Consider the following 19,617-nt stretch of genomic DNA (forward strand, 5'->3'; position numbering starts at 1 on the left):
ACTAACCATATCAAAAACAAAAATATTTATTTAATGGAATCCATCGACACAACTATTTCTAATCATCATAAATAACAATACTCTTACAATTAAAGTACCTAAAATTAAAATTTCAATTACGCATATACATATAAATAGACTACGCTACGTCCGACAGAAACACAAATCCCTGGAGCGATCCTTATTTTATTGGTGTCAGTCTAGTATGTGGTTGATGGTATGCCGGCGTGTGTGTGTGTGTGTGTGTGTGTGTGTGTGTGTGTGTGTGTGTGTGTGTGTGTGTGTGTGTGTGTGTGTGTGTGTGTGTGTGTGTGTGTGTGTGTGTGTGTGTGTGTGTGTGTGTGTGTGTGTGTGTGTGTTTGTACAGTCACTAAAGCGGCCTCACTCGCGGCGCCTCTGCTTGCTGAGGAAGTAATGAATGCCGACCGCGACATTCATTCTGAAACCAACAATCATACACTATAAGGTCAGTGCGGGCAAGACTGGCATAGTTTATTTGAAATAAAGTTTGAGTGGATAAAACTCTATAATTAATGTAGTCTGGCGTAATGCGCATGGTCCTATGAGATAGCAAATATTATATTTTACAAAGCTTTTATAATATTTTGGTGAAATAATGTACTTTTAAGTAATAAAAATCACATTTTATAAGGCTCGGCGGGTTGACCGTCCTCCCATGATAATTACAGAAAGACCGTCTAGTGCTTGTTGTCGCGTAATTTCATATGAGACTAGGTTCCAAAATCATGATCATTGTTAATTTACGTAATAACGGGGCAGAACGTGCTAGATAATTATTAAAATTAAGTAAAAATTTTGAACATATAACCATTTTTCTATTTATAAGGCAAGACCGGCATAAGTCCCGTAGATGGGGTTCATAACCTTTTCTTTTCAGGTCCAGATATTGCATAATACTGTTTTTCCTACGAACACCTGCGATACAATTTAGTCACGATATTACAGGCTCATATAAATCCAACTACTTATCTGTTTTTGAAACTTTTTTATTAAGAAAAGGTAATAAATAGGATATTAAGATATGTGAATTGGTTTGGTAACATTTCTTAGCAATGCTTGGTTTTTCTATATAGTTACTACCAGAGTTACCACCTACCTGAGCTACCACCCCCGAAAACCTATTGATGACACCCATGGCGAATTTTGTGTCAAAGTGACAGTCAGCAAAGTCAAATTCCAAATTGGTCATTAATTTAGAAATCAGCACCCCTGAAAACATATTTGACGACACCTATGACGAATTTTTGTCAAAGTGACAGCCAGCAATGTCAATTAACGGTCGGGTAGCCGTAAAATAGTCGGTCAAAAGTGTCAAAACCGTTTTGAAGGGTACCCATACGGTCCCTGTTGGGTAATGCTGATTATAAAAATAATGACCAACTTAAAACCCTACTCTCTTTTGAAATATTTGTCGCCGCATGTTGCACAATCTAAATATACTTAAACAAAAATAATAAAAAACGGGTAGAGCTTACGATAATTCTACCAACTTAAATATGATGATGAATAATGCAGTGTACTGTAACCGCTATGCTTTGCTATAAAACAACATCACATCATTGCCTTACTATGATAAATAAGACGGATAATGTCTGTTTTGACCGTTCGTATGTAATATAAGTCCCGTTACTGACGTAAAGTTCAACTTAAAACTTAAAGTATCTGATTTCCTAACTAGGGTGCGGAACATCATGTTGCAGAGTCCGACTTGAAGCTGATTATACCGGTGTAATGAGTTTGAACGTAGTCTTCCCTCTCGAGAGATAAACTATCGATGCTACTTTTCGGAAAACAGGAAAAAACTTCCTGCTCCCGGGGTCCAGGCTCCATCCAGGAGATGCTAAATTAAACACAGTAGCGGACCCGAATGTCACGTTCTCTTATTCATCGATTAAAAACCTTACGGGTTTATTTATAACCCTACCACTTTTAGTGGTCCGCGGTTTCGAGTTAGCTTCGCTTTCGCTCTGCGTTGTAGTGGAGTCGCTTACCTTACGTAGGTTCACGCTATCGTTGAAATGCTGATTATAAAAATAATGACCAACTTAAAACCCTACTCTCTTTTGAAATATTTGTCGCCGCATGTTGCACAATCTAAATATACTTAAACAAAAATAATAAAAAACGGGTAGAGCTTACGATAATTCTACCAACTTAAATATGATGATGAATAATGCAGTGTAGGCTTACTTCTGTTCACCTCTTATCATTCTTCACAACCATGTCATATATATATTATTATTAATACTTTCGAATGATTTAAGTAACACCATACGAATCATTATCAAAACTGTATTTCGAAGTTAAAATCAAAAACGGTACAACTATCATAAGCCAAAAACGTACCTATATATTGATATTGTGTACACTCGACTTATTTCCAATAAAGCCTAAAAAAGGTTGGCAACTCCTTGTTTATCATATGCCGGTCTTGCCTTTCTCTTTAATACCGGACTTTCTGACTAGGCACAATTTCTAAGTTACATATTTCAGAACATAAAACTAGAAATTGAGCGCGTTTTGAGTAGAATAATAGTACTAGTCAGAAATAACGGTTATTAAATGACTGCGTTACATACATGATATGATATACAAATATTCCGACTGCTTCTATTTTATTTTATTTTTTGCGGAACCATGTTGAACTCGATGTTCGAGTTCGAAACGCGAATCAAGTTTATTGTTAACTAGTGTTCATCCTAGGGATATGTATTGAAGACCAATGGATTAAGGATGAAAAACTGCTATATGAGTACCTCCAGAGGTGTGAGAGGCGTAGATATATAAACACAAAAGTTATAGTCAATAGACGGTCTTTCCGGGTAGACGGTCTTCCCTACACTGACCTTAATATTGAATCACAAACTTATAAGGTCTGGTCAAGGAAAGGGATGAAGGTTAGACTACATTCGATTTCCAATCAATGCATAAACGTTTTCATCGCCAGAAGAGGCAAAACGAGTGTGACATATTTCCTATAGGACGCGAGCGCAAGGTGAGGCCCTGCTACAAGTGTAAGGACGGAGACTGAGCGGACGCTTGGAGCGGTCGGTTCAGCGGGGCGGGCCCGCCCTTCTCGTGCACGCGCGGCGTCGACTCACGGCACTTGTTAGAGCTCGGCCCGCGCCGCTGCATTCCCAACATACACTAAGGTTGTCGTGTGTGTGTGTGTGTGTGTGTGTGTGTGTGTGTGTGTGTGTGTGTGTGTGTGTGTGTGTGTGTGTGTGTACTCACAGCAGAGCCAAGTGCTATTTCTTGGAGGAGGCGAGCGCGAGGCCGAGGCCGACGAGGCCGCCGATGGCGATGACGGCGCCGCCCGCCACGGCCATGCCGATCAGCCCCTCCTTCTCCATGCGCTTGTTGACCTGCCGCTGCAACACCACACGACACGTTACCACTTCAAACTACAATCATTAGGTTACATTACAACAGAGCCGTGGTGTCTAAACTACCTCCCGCGACCACCTTTATTTTGACTGCATGTCAATTTTGTATTCATAATTTCTTTAAAAAACTCGATGTCATAACGCGAACAAGTTTATATTTATAATGCATAGATTTGTCGTTACTGTGCCGTTCAAAAATATCCTTTAGATTTATAAAACAGTCAATACGCGAAACTAAAGTGAAATCTAAAATAGAGATCTACAATGAAACAAAAATTTAAATTGTCTGCTTTAGTAATGAGAACCTAAAAAAAACCGGCCAAGAGCGTGTCGGGCCACGCTCAGTGTAGGGTTCCGTAGTTTTCCGCATTTTTCTCAAAAACTGCTGAACCTATCAAGTTCAAAGCAATTTTCCCAGAAAGTCTTTATACAGTTCTACTTTTGTGATTTTTTTCATATTTTTTAAACTTATGGTTCAAAAGTTAGAGGGGGGGGGCACACTTTTTTTTCCTTTAGGAGCGATTATTTCCGAAAATATTAATATTATCAAAAAACGATTTTAGTAAACCCTTATTCATTTTTAAATACCTATCCAACAATATATCACGCATTGGGGATGGAATGAAAAAAAAAATCAGTCCCCATTTTATATGTAGGGAGTAGGGTTGCCAACCGTACTATATAATATAGTACTGTACTATATTTTGGCCCAGCGTACTATATTCTATGTGAAGCATATATAGTACGCAAAAGTACTATATTTTTGGGGTCCATGCCAGTGGCGAATTTACACTAAGGTCAAACCGCCAGGAGCGGCGTTTTATAATGAAAAAATTTTTTCGCTTTTATTCATATTTAACCTTCACTGTACATTTCATTACTTCGTTCTGTCCTGCAAAAATTGCAGTTACGTATAATGCCAACGTTGTTTGCAAACATTTGTATTTTTTCCATGATATATTAAATAACGACATTTCTTAAGGGGATTCTCTACTCCGATGAGCTTCGATTTGAATCCATTGCTATTATGAATATTACGATAGTTTCTGAAGCATATCATATTAACAGAATCGTCTTTAAACAAATTAGCATCCCATAAGTAGGTACCTACTTCACAGCTCATTGATTCTGTGATATTTAGCATCAAAGTTGAACTATTTTAGGACCGGAACTGGTTCTTTGGTCAAAATTTTTGCCTTAATTAGTTTAAAATTAAAATCGCTTTTGCATTTTTATAAAAATCTAATAGATTTCATTGAAGTAATGTTTTTAAAACAATGTCAAATTTCATAAAAAATATAAGAACTTATAATATGGGTATTCTTTTTTTTTAAATATGGGTTTTGTAAAAAAAGTAAGTAGGTAACTATTGAAATTAAAAGAATATTAATAGGTACGTAAGTAAAAATTGCATACCTGTCAATAAATTTCGAAAGTGATAGAAGACTCAATATTGCATATTTTTCGAAATACGCCATATATAGGTATTGTTGGTGTTCAATAAAACATTTGGTACATATAATAAACAACTAGTTACAATTATATTACGCTAAGTAAAACATACGACAACATGAAAGTTTGCTTTTTTAAAAAAGGCCAAATGTTAAGTTTGTAAATGTGAGCTTGGCAAATTAAACAATAAGTTGGGAAATTAACATTGGGCGGAATAAAATTCCACGAAACGTGAGTTGGGAAGTGATATTCGGCCATACAACTTTCGACGATACTTAAATAAGAGAACCAATGCAACACAAAACTTGTCAAAAATCGATGAAAACCGAATGGAGCCCCTTAGAGTGGACAGAAAGAACGATCTATACGACTTGGTTATCGATTATGTGTACCGTACTATATTTTATTTCGGTGTACTATATTTTTTAGATGGAATTTTCTAAAATACTATATTTCGCTAAAAAAAAGTTGGCAACCCTAGTAGGGAGGGTACCCTAACAAAACATTTTTTTCCACTTTTTATTTTACCACTTTGTCGGCGTGATTGATATACATTTTGGTACCAAATTTCAGCTTTCTAGTCCTAACGGTTACTGAGATTATCCGCGGACGGACGGACGGACGGACAGACAGACATGGCGAAACTATAAGGGTTCCTAGTTGACTACGGAACCCTAAAAATTACAATCAGTCTAGGCACTCCATTGTTACATATCGTGTTTGTATTATGTTAATTCAATCTATTCTAAACTTAATAGGTCTAATAAATTTACATAAAATCTGTTTTCAGTACAGCTAAAAATTAGGGCTTTGGTGTTGCAAAACCAAATACCACACATGAGCATAACTATATTTAATGCAGGTACAGTCATAATGTCAATCATTAGCCAAAAGATCAATGTTTTTAATACCTATTCATTTATTTTTTTTAGAAAATTTTAGTAAAAGTGTGTAGGTGCCTCGAATGGGACACTATTTATCTTTTATGAAAACGAGCCCAATTTAAAAGTAACGAAAAGCACAAAATACTATACACAGTACACTTCTTATTGTGCGCGGCGCGTCAATTCGTGAACCTTGTTGGAATGCATGAAAGATGATATTGCTCTGCAGCATTCATCAGCTGATGTCTTCGACGGCCAAAGTAAAATAACAGCAATCATATTCAAGACACGCATACATGAAGGTAGAGAGGGTAATGAATGACTTATTTACCGTGCGTGCATCTACGCGAACACGTCTCTCGCCATTCTTATCGAGAAGGTCATAACCATACACATTGAATAAATTAGGTAAGTACCCGTGCAGGCACGTCAGCCATTCGTGAACCTTATGTCAAACAGATGAGGTGTAACAATGGTAAATGTACATTGTGACTCTCAGTACATCAGAAACATCCTCTCATTTGTGGTGACTTACATGTTACTGCACTTTGCTACTAAAGTGAAGTAACTTAATATAATGATTAACCCATTGTATGTTTTTTTTGCTCTACATAGCATAGCCGAGGTTGGAATTGAAACCCACGATTTTTTGACGCATCCACACACGAGCTTAAATAATATTCAAAAACCTTTTGTGGTTGTTAATTTCCCTGAATATAAATCAATTAAACCACTCAAGTACAGTACAGCTAATTATGCTAATTAGTTATTAATCAAATTGTCATAAAAAGGTGTAAAATGTGTAAAAACCAACCTCTAACGCCAGCACCTGCTGGTTGGCGGGCTCGATCTCCAGGAAGGCCTTGACGAAGTGCAGCGCCTTGCTGTACTCCTTGATGCGCGCGTGCCCGATGGCCAGGTAGAACAGGTAGTCCCGCTTGCCCTCCGGGTGCGAGTTGAACAACTCCTTCAGAAGTAGGATGCCCTGCAAATTTGGAGGTATGCTGTCTGTTCAATTCATAATTTGCTGTACTGACAGAATCAAAGATAGGTAATCTAAGAAACTGAGATGAATATGACAGGTCTATATTATAACAAAATTATTGTGTTGTAAGAATGTTTCTTAATATCATTAACATGTTTAAGAACAGTAGACGGCTATAGAAATCTTTGTCTCTGGTCCAACATCCTCATACAGAATGAAAACATGCAAGTTCACGGAGTTATCACACACACACACACACACACACACATACTGACTTGTAATAATTAAGTAATAATTAAATAATAGTAAGTAGGTATAGTGCATGACTTGTCCCCTAGAAATAAGTATAATAAAAATGAATTGTTGCTCTATGCTCTATCTGTAAAACATGTATGGTAACCCTAAATCTAAATCTTGTAAATTCTAATCATATATATATTTTAATTTAAGATAAATAGCCTGATAGATCTCACATTTTTATAATATATACTACTGAATTAAATATACTGAATTGTCCTTATGAATAGATTTCCTGAATAATAATATAATAATAACATAATGTATATAAACTTAATAATAGTCTTTCAAAATAATGTAAAAACCGTGGAGTCACGGGACAGGTTCTGCCTAGTGTGATCCACTAAATGTGTGACTAACAAAATGACTTATTTTGGAAATAAATTTTACTATACTTACTTTACTTTTATTTCCTCATTTTTCTGAACTATTATGCCCATTTAATTTGGCAAGAGCTTTGACTATCCCGGCCCCCGGTAAGCCAAAATAATAACCAATTCAATAGAATACATGGAATAAATATTATGGAGAAGTGAGTTTAAAGGAAAAGTTCTATCATGCAAGTTCCTTGTTTTGAGAATTTTCTATAGTCCACAAACAATTCTATTTTCTTTTAGACAAGCTAGGAAACCTCATTAGAGATGATATACTGTAAGTGTAAGCCCTGTGTTTGAAACCACTGTTTTAGGTTCCAATCAACAAATCATTAACACAGTAAATTGTGTAAGCATCAGTTCATAAAGAAATAAAATAAGACTTTGAATTAACTTTTGTTTCTTAGTTGACCCCATAGATTGGAGTGTGACTGGATTGTTATTTCAGAAATATAAAAATGATTATACATAAACTTTAATCACATTCTAAAAATTTGGCTGCGTAATTATTCTGTAATAGTAATTATTTAAATAGGAACAAAGATATTTGTTGAATCCAAAGTCCAATTTAATTGAAACAATCAATATATTGAAATTAAAAACAATAGGCTGTCTTATCACAAGTTCCCACAGTTTAGATAAGAATGTTACATGAAAGACAAGTGCTGACAAGCCCTACTTACAGAACAAAAAAGAATCAATGTTAAGGATGAACTCATTGGTGATGATTTCACTAGTTTGATTCAGTTCACTAATCAACTTCATGATCAACCTTGAGAAAAACCATCATAGCGTCGTACATAGCTATATTATTGGGTTTCAAATGACGCGATTTAGTGGAGAAGTATTGTATAAAGTTTGGTGACGCACCTTCTTGATGTCTGTGGGGTAGCGGCTCCGCACCAGGCACCACGCGTACTCGAACTGCGCCTTGTGCGTGACGCGGCCGCCGTGCAGCTGCTCGTGGAACACTTTCTCGAACTTCTGCAGAAACACAACAACTCAACACAATGCAACAGTGACTCACGCTAATGTTGCACAAAAACAATCATTACTTGCAGATCTTCCGAGGAAACCACCTCATCCAGAACGTCTTCCATTGTAACTGAGGGTTGTAGTTTACGAGTATAAAACGATTTTAAGGGATATCTACGGAGAAAATAACAATATCATTATTTTTGCGTTTATCAGTCGAAAAATCTGACGGTCGGTTGCGATTTGCGAAGTATATGACATATTTTTGACAGATAAGTTTTTTTATTTAGTAGTTTGTTTGAATGCATATATTTTTGCTACAGCACATGCAATATTTTGAGCTTATTTATATTTAACAGGATTTAGTATTAATGCAAGTATAATGTGATACAAGTAATTGAAAATAATTCACATATGGTATATAACTATTTACAGTAATTATTCCATTGTATTGACAAAGCTATTTATAAGGGTCCCCCCACATCTAGCGTCTCGCGAGCGTAGCGTCGGGCCAGCTGTATGGAAAAAGACGCCGCGTCGACGTTGCGTCGACGTCGCGCCGACGCGGCGTCAGGCTTTGCCATACAGTTGGCCCGACGCTACGCTCGCGAGACGCTAGATGTGGGGGGACCCTAATGGCCCCTGTACACACATGGCCAACGGTTCCACCAACCCCCTTGGCCAAGCGTGTAGAGGGCTACTTGGTCGTAAGTTGGCAGTTGGCGCTTGCGCTTGCCGGCCAACCGATTGGTGTCGGTTTTTTGTCCACACATCAAATGGCCCCTATACACACATGGCCAACGGTTCCACCAGCCCTTTGTGAAACCCCTTGGCCAAGATAAGAGCCGCTGTTTACACATTGGCGAACCAATCACTTGGCATTGGCTCTTCATGAAAGATGGACGTGGAATGAAAAAATCTAGGAAATTCTTGGTCATAGACGTTGTCAGAAAAAAAATATTAAAAAATAATAACCCCGTAGTAAAATTAAATTATTTGCAATATTAACAATTTTTTGAATATTCTGATAAGAACATTTATCTTTTTTAGGAAATACATTAAACATTTGCAAGGTTATTTTATTTCCTAAAATCTACACTATTATTGGCATAGATAAACTTATTATTTTCGTAAATATATCACTACTGTCCTCTCTGACGGCTGACGACCAACTGAATGAAGCGCCAACGTGTAAACGCAGTTGGCCATTGGCGCCAAGATCCTTTGATGTGTGGACAAAAAACCGACACGAATCGGTTGGCCGGCAAGCGCAAGCGCCAACTGCCAACTTACGGCCAAGTAGCCCTCTACACACATGGCCAAGGGGGTTGGTGGAACTGTTGGCCATGTGTGTACAGCGGCCAAAAGGATCTTGGCGCCAATGGCCAACTGCGTTTACACGTTGGCGCTTCATTCAGTTGGTCGTCAGCCGTCAGAGAGGACAGTAGTGAAATATTTACGAAAATAATAAGTTTATCTATGCCAATAATAGTGTAGATTTTAGGAAATAAAATAACCTTGCAAATGTTTAATGTATTTCCTAAAAAAGATAAATGTTCTTATCAGAATATTCAAAAAATTGTTAATATTTAAAATAATTTAATTTTACTACGGGGTTAAGCTAGGAACACACTACGCGGACGTCCGTCGTGAATCGACCGCGGACGGGAATCTGGACAATGGAAATACACATAGCCGTGCAAACTATCGGTCGACGGACGTGGACGTGGCCTTGAGCGCATGGACGTCCGTTCGAAATCTGGCTCGCTGGATGTTTTGTTCCGTGCACACTGTTCGGTCGCGGTCGCGGTCGTTTTACGACGGACGTCCGCGTAGTATGTTCCTAGCTTTATTATTTTTTAATCAAATTTTTCTGACAACGTCTATGACGTAGAATTTCCTAGACTTTTCCATTCCACGTCCATCTTTCATGAAGAGTCAATGCCAAGTGATTGGTTCGCCAATGTGTAAACAGCGGCTCTTAAGCTAGGAACACACTACGCGGACGTCCGTCGTAAATCGACCGCGGACGGGAATCTGGACAATGGAAATACACATAACCGTGCAAACTATCGGTCGACGGACGCGGACGTGGCCTTGAGCGCACGGACGTCCGATCGAAATCTGGCTCTCAGGATGTTTTGTTCCGTGCACACAGATAGGTCGCGGTCGCGGTCGTTTTACGACGGACGTCCGCGTAGTGTGTTCCTAGCTTTATTGGCCAAGGGGTTTCACAAAGGGCTGGTGGAACCGTTGGCCATATGTGTACAGCGGCCATAAGAGTGATACTAAACTTTCCAGCTATACTTAGTTTTCTGAACTGATGAGCACTGTCATTAACTAAGTGTCAAAACTGTCAAACGAAAAGTGATTTTACGTACGGCAGTTTCGTATTCCATTGTCCGGTTAAAGGTAATTTTTATAATTGCCTTTTGTTTGGCACACAAAAGCCCATTGTTCCTCGTCCAGTAGGCAGCGGGCTACAATGCAAAGTGTGATCAACACGGTGAAGGGAACCGCCCTGGGCGTCGCGGGGTACCTCACTCCCGTGCTGAAGGTGGGTTTATCTCGCGTCCTGCTGTTGACTTCCCGTGACCGACACCGTATCGATATGTAAATGAACTTGATTAATTAGAATGTAAACAACGCTGCGCCAGCCATGTGTCTAGCGTCTAAGGTCGCATTTGCTTTGTTGGACGCTCTTTATGTGACGCTTATAAATATTTAATGCAACATTGATTGCCCACTTAAGTTTAAATCCTTATCCTCATAACTATTTCTATGTACCCGTCTACTCTTTATCTCCATTGGCTGTAGAATAATATTGACATTCTTGAAATGTGTGATAGGAATCAAAGTTCCAAGAGACAGGAGTGCTGACCCCGGAGGAGTTCGTGGCGGCAGGCGACCACCTGGTTCACCACTGCCCCACGTGGCAGTGGGCCCGGGGCGAGGAGTCCAAGCTGCGCAGCTACCTGCCCAGCGACAAGCAGTTCTTGCTCACCAGGAACGTGCCCTGCTACAGGAGGTGCAAACAGGTAAGGTTTTAGGCTCTTAGGCTACTACATACAACTTTCATCAACACCAGGAGATCTTCCATTCAAACATACCTGTTAGCTAACTCAAATATTGAAACCTACCAAGACTGATGCAATTCAAAAAGTGTAATCCCAGAGATTTGAATGAAAATGTGTTAAGAAAAAGAATTGGAGTAATGGAGTATATTGTTTAAATTTTTATATATTTTGAATTTAATTTCCTAATAAGTTCTCATATGATATATTCATAACTGATGATTATGTAATGTCCAATGGTATATTGTAGATAGAGTACTGCGAAGACAAAGAGAAGGTGATAGAGGATGACCAGGATGGCGAAGGGGGCTGGGTGGACACGCACCACTACGACACCGCCGGCTCGCCCACCGTTGAAGAGAAGGTAGCCCAAATAGTATTTGATCATGCCAATCTAAACTCAATAAAAAGATAGTGCAATTTAGCATTTCAGAAACTGATGGATTTGGGTCATAACTTGTAAGCAAACTGCAAAGTTTTTATAAAGTCAATATAGGTTAAAGGTTCAGGAACATTTCTCAGGTACCAAAAATTCTAGTCTCATCAAAAATAGGCAAAGCTTGATATTTTTTTCTGTGTGCAAATAATTTTAGACACGCTTCAATGAACGAGTATTACGAGTAAGCACATTCTTCTAGTGCTATAATTATGAATGTGTGTTAGGTGTGCGAGATGACCCTAGAAGCGGCCGACACGGGCGACAGCGACGACTCGGCGGGCGACCCGGACCATGATGATGATGATGAGGAGGAGGACGGCGAGGCGGAGGACATGGAGCAGTTCCAGGAGTCCGGGCTGCTGGACGAAGTTGACCCGGTAACTTACAATACAGTGGTGGAATGGCCATATCCCTCAAAAGAATTTCAAAGATTATATATATTTTTAATGGGTCTTCTTTAATTAGTAGCTTGCTATTTTGTTATGTCTTGATTATGTGGAAACAAAACTCATTCATTTTTAACTTCTGATTAGCAGAAACGTCTGCAAATTTAGCATGGTTAGCGCATCGTAATTGGTGAATTTCCAATATGACTTGGAACTCTGGTTGCCGTTTAAGAAGTTTAACACTCTTACGGTAGATGTCGCTACGGGTCTCATTGACCTTAGTAGTGGAAAATTTCGCTGGCTTGGTTGACGTCTTGGTGGCTCAGTTGGCAGAGCGCTGGAAGCTTAAAACTCATTCAATAATCACTTTTGTAATTGAGTTTCTTTTTAGAAGTGAAAACAGCTATACTAGTAAGTGAAACTAATAAATTATATGCAGTCGACAGACCTCGCGCCGCGGAAGGAGAGCAAACCGTCTGAGTGGAAGGCGGCGCGCGGCGACGGCGACGACATCGTGCGCACGCGCACCTACGACCTGCACATCACCTACGACAAGTACTACCAGACGCCGCGCCTCTGGCTCATCGGGTACGACGAGGTGAGCTCCAGGGTCGCCATGTCAAAACTAAAAAATGCATTGGTTTTTAGAGAATTCAAATAACAAAAAATCTGTAGTCTTTTCGGGTGTTTGTCACCATGCAGGCTCTATTTCAAAGTTTTATTATTTGTGTAAACATTACTTCAGTGTCTAGATACGTACGTGTTTGCAACAGCTTCATTGATTGATGTCTGTTCTCCGGTTGTCCAGAACCGGGCGCTGCTCAGCGTGGAGGCGATGTACGAGGACGTGTCGGCCGAGCACGCCAAGAAGACGGTCACCATCGAGGCGCACCCGCACCTCGCCGGGCCCGGCATGGCCTCCGTGCACCCCTGCCGGTAACTACACAGCTGCCACAATCATACAATACAAATCTCACTCTTTATTATCATAGCCGGTCAGAACATTGAAAATTAATAGGTTATATTTAAAACGAGCTTAATCTACGTTCGTATACAATAACGTGGGTTTTCTGCTTGAAAGTGTAAAGAAATTACAAACAAAGAACTTACTACTACTTAGGCTTAGCGGGTTGCAGAATGCGATCATTTAAAGCACTTGTAGATATTTGATTTCAACTATAAAAAAGCATCCCTCTAAATCCCCCGAGATAAAAGGTTGCATCAAACTGTCTGTTACCGTTAAAGCGTTCGTTAAATTTTATTGTATGGTAAGTTCCATAGACGTCTGCTGCGTGACGATGATGTGTCTGTCAAACGTGGTTGATGCAACTGGCCCTAAATGATATAATGGTGACAGGCACGCGGAGGTGATGAAGAAGATCATCTCGACGGTGACGGAGAGCGGCGGCGAGATGGGCGTGCACTCGTACCTCATCGTGTTCCTCAAGTTCGTGCAGACCGTCATCCCCACCGTCGAGTACGACTTCACGCAGAACTTCGCCATCAACTAGACCCCACCACGCCGCTCTCATGGCTCATCACTCATCAGAGCCGCGAGACGGACCGGTGCCAAGGGAGTGCTTACACGCTTGGGTGGCGCGCCTTATTGACTGCATTTTGCAAAAGGCATCTACGTCAAACTAATTGATATTAGTCAACGAATTTAGATAACATGTTAAGTAATGCCATTGCAATAAAGATATCTAATCACTATACAATAAACTACGAGTAAAAGACATAGACATTACGTATAATAGTACAAAAAGTCGCTGTGGCCACAAAATTAAATAGAAACTTTCCTCTAATCGATAACGATTGGATGTTCTTACAATGTGGTTCTCACAATACTATTGTGAAAATTACCAATCGAAATCCGTTATGAAATCTAACACAAATAGTTGATATTATTATGTAATTCACCTTATAGCTATGGCACACGTAAAGCCTTACTTTTTATACAGAATCTTATTTTTTTATGTTATTATTTTATTACCTATTGTTGGAAACATTCCTACCTAAGTTCCAGGGTACACATAGCCGAATGGCACAAACGCTCACGAAACGAAACGCTCGTAGATATCTATCTCTATGCTTGCGTATTGGCGCGACAGAGCCAGACTACCTTTCGCGGCGTTTCGTTTTCGTTTCGCGTCGGAGAAATGCCATTCGGCTACGGCACCAGCAGTTGCGACCTCTATAAGTAGATTATGGTTTTAAAGTACTTACTTTAGGATTTTTTAGTCAGATCGAAGACATTCAAATAAAGAACGTTATTCTAGGCATTTGCCTTCAGATTATCAGGCTCCACTGATAACTAGGTAGATTCAAAATCAAAAATAGCGAACCAAATAACGCTTCAAAAGCAACTACTATTCCGTAACCGCTAAATAAAAACAGATGAGTGTCTACACTTAGGTAGAATAATTTGACTATGTTACATCTGACCACAAAATTGTAAAGATTAATTTATCTTCATTTAGAAATTCAGGATGTCACATACTTTTGGTGCGTTGTTCCATCCGCTACTATTGATGCTGACTGTACAAATAGAAAAACTGTACACACTACACCAATGGCAACACTGTGGGAACACCCATACCATACGCCTCGCGCCTGCCTGTCTGTCGTGTACCTGCGCTGCGTAATCTCCACGCGACAGAAGGTAGAGACGGCCGTGCGATGCACTTGTCGCAGAGTTATCTGTTAGCGATCGCAACAGCTATGAGAAATAGTTTTATTGTTCAGGCTTGCCATACTGATGTATCTGGCTAGATTTATAAACGCGACCTATTTCATATTGATGTCGTTTTGATATTATAGCGTAAGAATTGTAAGCAATGTTATCATATTATTTAGCTCGAACATAAACATTTGAATCCACGGTACACTTACTATTTTATGTTGTGCAAATCATTTATTTATGAGCATGTTGATTGTGCATTATTTTCACATAAATTTATTTTTTATTAAATGAATATTTTGCTACCATTCATTAGTTTTATTCTACAAACCCACAACTGTATTCTCAAAAGGGTAACAAATGAGCACATGAATCTGCACAAGTCTCACCGGCCCTCTCAATAATAATGAAGGGGTAGAGTTGAAATAAAACAGAACTCCACAATTGAACCCATTCCCCACAGACCACTTCTACGACACCAACGAGAGGAAACAAGGTGGTGGTAGCATAATTTTAGACGTAACATCCATGTTGTGGTCCATTCAAACAGAAGGTCTAACCTTTAAGGATTTTTTAGTTTAGTAAAACAAGTAGTGTTTCTAATAATTTATTCGTATCACATTATGTACAAAGTTACCAGTTCCATAATAAAAATATAATCAGTACATATAAGAAACTTCGACCTACTTACACATTAACATAATATACAAATTTATACAGAGCTGCCGCTTTCGCGAATTTACCTACAGATCGTCGGTCGTCGGTAACACTGGCTAGCAATGCTCGAATGTACAGACAATTACACCACTACTGGAACACCACCTGTATCTGTACCACCTTTCACTACACTGGGATTGGTCATCATCTGATCATTATTTTAGTTTGTTGGTTAAATATTTTATATTTTTTTAAATAAATCTTATAAAATACTAGAGGTGGGTGGTCATTCGGACAATGAAGTAGAATTTGTATCTTTTTCTAGGGAGATTTACCGAAAGACTTTTTGTGAATGTTATAAATTATTGACTATGAGCGTCTTCGATTCGCCAATATGAAGAGCACTGATGGCAGGCACGAGCATGGCTCCTGCAGACACAACGACGCCAGTGTTACCGACGAGCCCCGCAGAGCCGAGCCCCCGTGCCGTGCACCGTACGCTGGACGCTCACAGTGCACAGTGCACACTATCTACAACTAACTATTATTGCTGGCGCCTTCTACGAGTACCTACGCGCCGAGAGGCAGTGACTCCACTGAACACACTAATGTCACTTTTATACTAAATCCAATTCTTCAGTTAAAACAATAATACGGTCCGACTCATCGAACATTAAAGCATTTTACAGTAGTTGGAACGATTATCTGCATTTTGCGGCACACTTTAATTTATCTTCCTGGACGATACTACACATAAGTTCGCATGGGATAAGAGTGACATACCTACTAGTAAGTAGTTTATTTTTTTTTCCGAAATAGAGCAATAGTATGAGAAACCCCTACAAGTGTTTGTCCCAGTCTTTGTATAACCCATATAACCTCATTTACTTAACAACAAACTAAAATGCGCCGTCACTACTCCAGAACCGCCTGCTACCCGCTTCAGCAGCCAGCCAGCCACCACGCGGCTAGCGTTGTAGCGCCAAACCGTCTGTACTTCTCCACGGGGTGGGTTTCCAGTAGAGTGATAATGCTATGCCTACACCGTAAACACCGTTGTCCCGTACTGACATATTCAACACCCATCTTAACTTGAGGATTAAAGCAGTAAAGTGTTTGCACCGTTCACTAAATTAAAAACTAAATACACAGACAAAAATATTCAAACGATTATACATAATAATATCTTTGGAATAATAATAATAAGGAAATTTAAGTTAGACATGGACGATTTCGACTAATTATATCAAGGATCAAATTGTACTTAACATTAAAATCAATTCTAGATAATATCGATATATTTGAAAGATTACACCGCCGTATTCAATAATATTAAATGTATAATTATAATGTTGTGTTCATAACCGTGTGAACACAGAATGTTATCTATTTAAAGCATATTTTGTCGATTGATTCGTACTAGCCGTGAGTCCTGCACAATCAGAAATATAAACGTAGGTATTGCAACCTTTTATACTCATGATTATTTTCATTATTTGTCATGCCATCGCCATGCCATCGAGTTTTATAATAAAACTTTTATTGTGTACTCCTGCCTATAATGTCCACATTCTTCCTTGAAAGAAACAAAAATATTCATTCTCTAAATCTCAATTGGATCTCATATTAGTTTGATCTTCTTTATCCTAATTTCTAGCTATACTGATACTCGTATTGAAATGTCTGTTTATATGTAGGTAGATATAAGGTCAAGTCTGATTTCAATACAAACCCGTGAGGTTTGTTATGTATATATTAAATTATGCCGATCGTTGCTTGCATTTTTATTTTGCATCATGCTATTTTCTATCAAGAAAGTACCTAGTTTCAAGTATTTGATCGAACCTTGAGCGCGTCGTAGGCTTAATTCGCTCTTTATTTTTAAAGCGAGATCAAGCACTTTGTCTAGAGCAGTTGAATGAAGCCATCGGTTAGAACATTATGACGTCGTCGTTAGTGCGTTTTCACATTGTCCGATCCGATATCGGATGACGGACCGATATCCCATATATTTACGCCGCCATCTTTGATTTTTTCCTTTGAAATCCTTCCGACATCCGATATCGGATCGGATAATGTGAAAACGCACTTAGGTGGCGAGTTGCGCGTGCACGGGGCGGGGGAGGGGGAGGGGGAGGGCCACTAGCGGTGACAGTCGCGGCAGGGCTAGGGTGGAGGTGGAGGCGGCTTGTGCGGTAGGAGCGCCACGAGGCGCAGCAGCGCGAGCGCCAGCAGCTTGTCCAGCGGGTCGAGCGCGCCGCGCTGCAGCCACTTGGGGATGGTGGTGCGCGCGTGCGAGAACCCCAGCTTCTGCAGGATGTAGTCCACGCCGTACGGCTCGATGGACTTGCCGCCCCACGACAGCAGCCTGCAACAACGCACGCTCGTTACTCGTGGTCTGTCCGGAGCGAGCGCGAGGGAGACGGGTATACGCACCGCACGGTGGGCTCGAGGTGCCAGGTGAGACAGTGGTAGTCGCGGTAGTCCTGCGCGGGCGCGCGCGGGCCGGCCACCTCGCCCCACGCCGCGCGCGTGCCCGTGCCCGGAGCGAGTGCGAGGGAGACGGGTATACGCACCGCACGGTGGGCTCGAGGTGCCAGGTGAGACAGTGGTAGTCGCGGTAGTCCTGCGCGGGCGCGCGCGGGCCGGCCACCTCGCCCCACGCCGCGCGCGTGCCCGTGCCCGGAGCGAGTGCGAGGGAGACAGGTATACGCACCGCACGGTGGGCTCGAGGTGCCAGGTGAGACAGTGGTAGTCGCGGTAGTCCTGCGCGGGCGCGCGCGGGCCGGCCACCTCGCCCCACGCCGCGCGCGTGCCCGTGCCCGGAGCGAGTGCGAGGGAGACGGGTATACGCACCGCACGGTGGGCTCGAGGTGCCAGGTGAGACAGTGGTAGTCGCGGTAGTCCTGCGCGGGCGCGCGCGGGCCGGCCACCTCGCCCCACGCCGCGCGCGTGCCCGTGCCCGGAGCGAGTGCGAGGGAGACAGGTATACGCACCGCACGGTGGGCTCGAGGTGCCAGGTGAGACAGTGGTAGTCGCGGTAGTCCTGCGCGGGCGCGCGCGGGCCGGCCACCTCGCCCCACGCCGCGCGCGTGCCCGTGCCCGGAGCGAGTGCGAGGGAGACAGGTATACGCACCGCACGGTGGGCTCGAGGTGCCAGGTGAGACAGTGGTAGTCGCGGTAGTCCTGCGCGGGCGCACGCGGGCCGGCCACCTCGCCCCACGCCGCGCGCGTGCCCGTGCCCGGAGCGAGTGCGAGGGAGACAGGTATACGCACCGCACGGTGGGCTCGAGGTGCCAGGTGAGACAGTGGTAGTCGCGGTAGTCCTGCGCGGGCGCGCGGGCCGGCCACCTCGCCCCACGCCGCGCGCGTGCCCGTGCCCGGAGCGAGTGCGAGGGAGACAGGTATACGCACCGCACGGTGGGCTCGAGGTGCCAGGTGAGACAGTGGTAGTCGCGGTAGTCCTGCGCGGGCGCACGCGGGCCGGCCACCTCGCCCCACGCCGCGCGCGTGCCCGTGCCCGGAGCGAGTGCGAGGGAGACAGGTATACGCACCGCACGGTGGGCTCGAGGTGCCAGGTGAGACAGTGGTAGTCGCGGTAGTCCTGCGCGGGCGCACGCGGGCCGGCCACCTCGCCCCACGCCGCGCGCGTGCCCGTGCCCGGAGCGAGTGCGAGGGAGACAGGTATACGCACCGCACGGTGGGCTCGAGGTGCCAGGTGAGACAGTGGTAGTCGCGGTAGTCCTGCGCGGGCGCACGCGGGCCGGCCACCTCGCCCCACGCCGCGCGCGTGCCCGTGCCCGGAGCGAGTGCGAGGGAGACAGGTATACGCACCGCACGGTGGGCTCGAGGTGCCAGGTGAGACAGTGGTAGTCGCGGTAGTCCTGCGCGGGCGCACGCGGGCCGGCCACCTCGCCCCACGCCGCGCGCGTGCCCGTGCCCGGAGCGAGTGCGAGGGAGACAGGTATACGCACCGCACGGTGGGCTCGAGGTGCCAGGTGAGACAG

General features: G+C 42.4%; 3 protein-coding genes across 8 annotated transcripts in view; 1 reads left to right on the forward strand and 2 right to left on the reverse strand.

Annotated features, from left to right (window-relative positions):
• Window positions 1–2: 2 nt before the first annotated feature.
• On the reverse strand, window positions 3–8,637 carry LOC125227640 (mitochondrial fission 1 protein). 6 transcript variants are annotated; one of them, XR_007177205.1, is made up of 6 exons: window positions 8,455–8,635; window positions 8,270–8,383; window positions 6,558–6,728; window positions 3,256–3,392; window positions 360–439; window positions 3–241 (listed from the first exon to the last, which is right to left on the reverse strand). XR_007177205.1 is itself a non-coding variant. In XM_048132004.1 (5 exons), the coding sequence occupies exons 1-4, from the start codon at window positions 8,497–8,499 to the stop codon at window positions 371–373; spliced, it is 399 nt and encodes a 132-aa protein (XP_047987961.1). In that variant the 5' UTR covers window positions 8,500–8,637; the 3' UTR covers window positions 3–241; window positions 360–370. The 6 variants fall into 6 exon arrangements, 4 of the variants coding, with proteins under 4 accessions (XP_047987961.1, XP_047987964.1, XP_047987962.1 ...); XR_007177206.1 differs by having other exon boundaries at window positions 3–249; XM_048132004.1 differs by lacking the exon at window positions 3,256–3,392 and having other exon boundaries at window positions 8,455–8,637.
• Window positions 8,638–10,707: 2,070 nt separating this feature from the next.
• LOC125227445 (ubiquitin-like-conjugating enzyme ATG3) lies at window positions 10,708–15,261 on the forward strand. The gene is made up of 7 exons (XM_048131764.1): window positions 10,708–10,931; window positions 11,224–11,412; window positions 11,699–11,812; window positions 12,112–12,264; window positions 12,713–12,871; window positions 13,082–13,209; window positions 13,631–15,261. The coding sequence occupies exons 1-7, from the start codon at window positions 10,860–10,862 to the stop codon at window positions 13,782–13,784; spliced, it is 969 nt and encodes a 322-aa protein (XP_047987721.1). The 5' UTR covers window positions 10,708–10,859; the 3' UTR covers window positions 13,785–15,261.
• Window positions 15,262–15,547: 286 nt separating this feature from the next.
• LOC125227414 overlaps window positions 15,548–19,617 on the reverse strand; it is a gene marked incomplete at its 5' end in the record, with an annotated part of 54,502 nt that continues 50,432 nt past the window's right edge. Inside the window, 2 exon segments of the mRNA XM_048131728.1 lie at window positions 15,548–17,978; window positions 18,047–19,595. Coding sequence (XP_047987685.1) covers window positions 17,777–17,978; window positions 18,047–19,595 — 1,751 coding nt within the window.

This window comes from Leguminivora glycinivorella, chromosome 6, assembly GCF_023078275.1.
Source record: "Leguminivora glycinivorella isolate SPB_JAAS2020 chromosome 6, LegGlyc_1.1, whole genome shotgun sequence".
Lineage (NCBI taxonomy): Eukaryota > Metazoa > Arthropoda > Insecta > Lepidoptera > Tortricidae > Leguminivora > Leguminivora glycinivorella.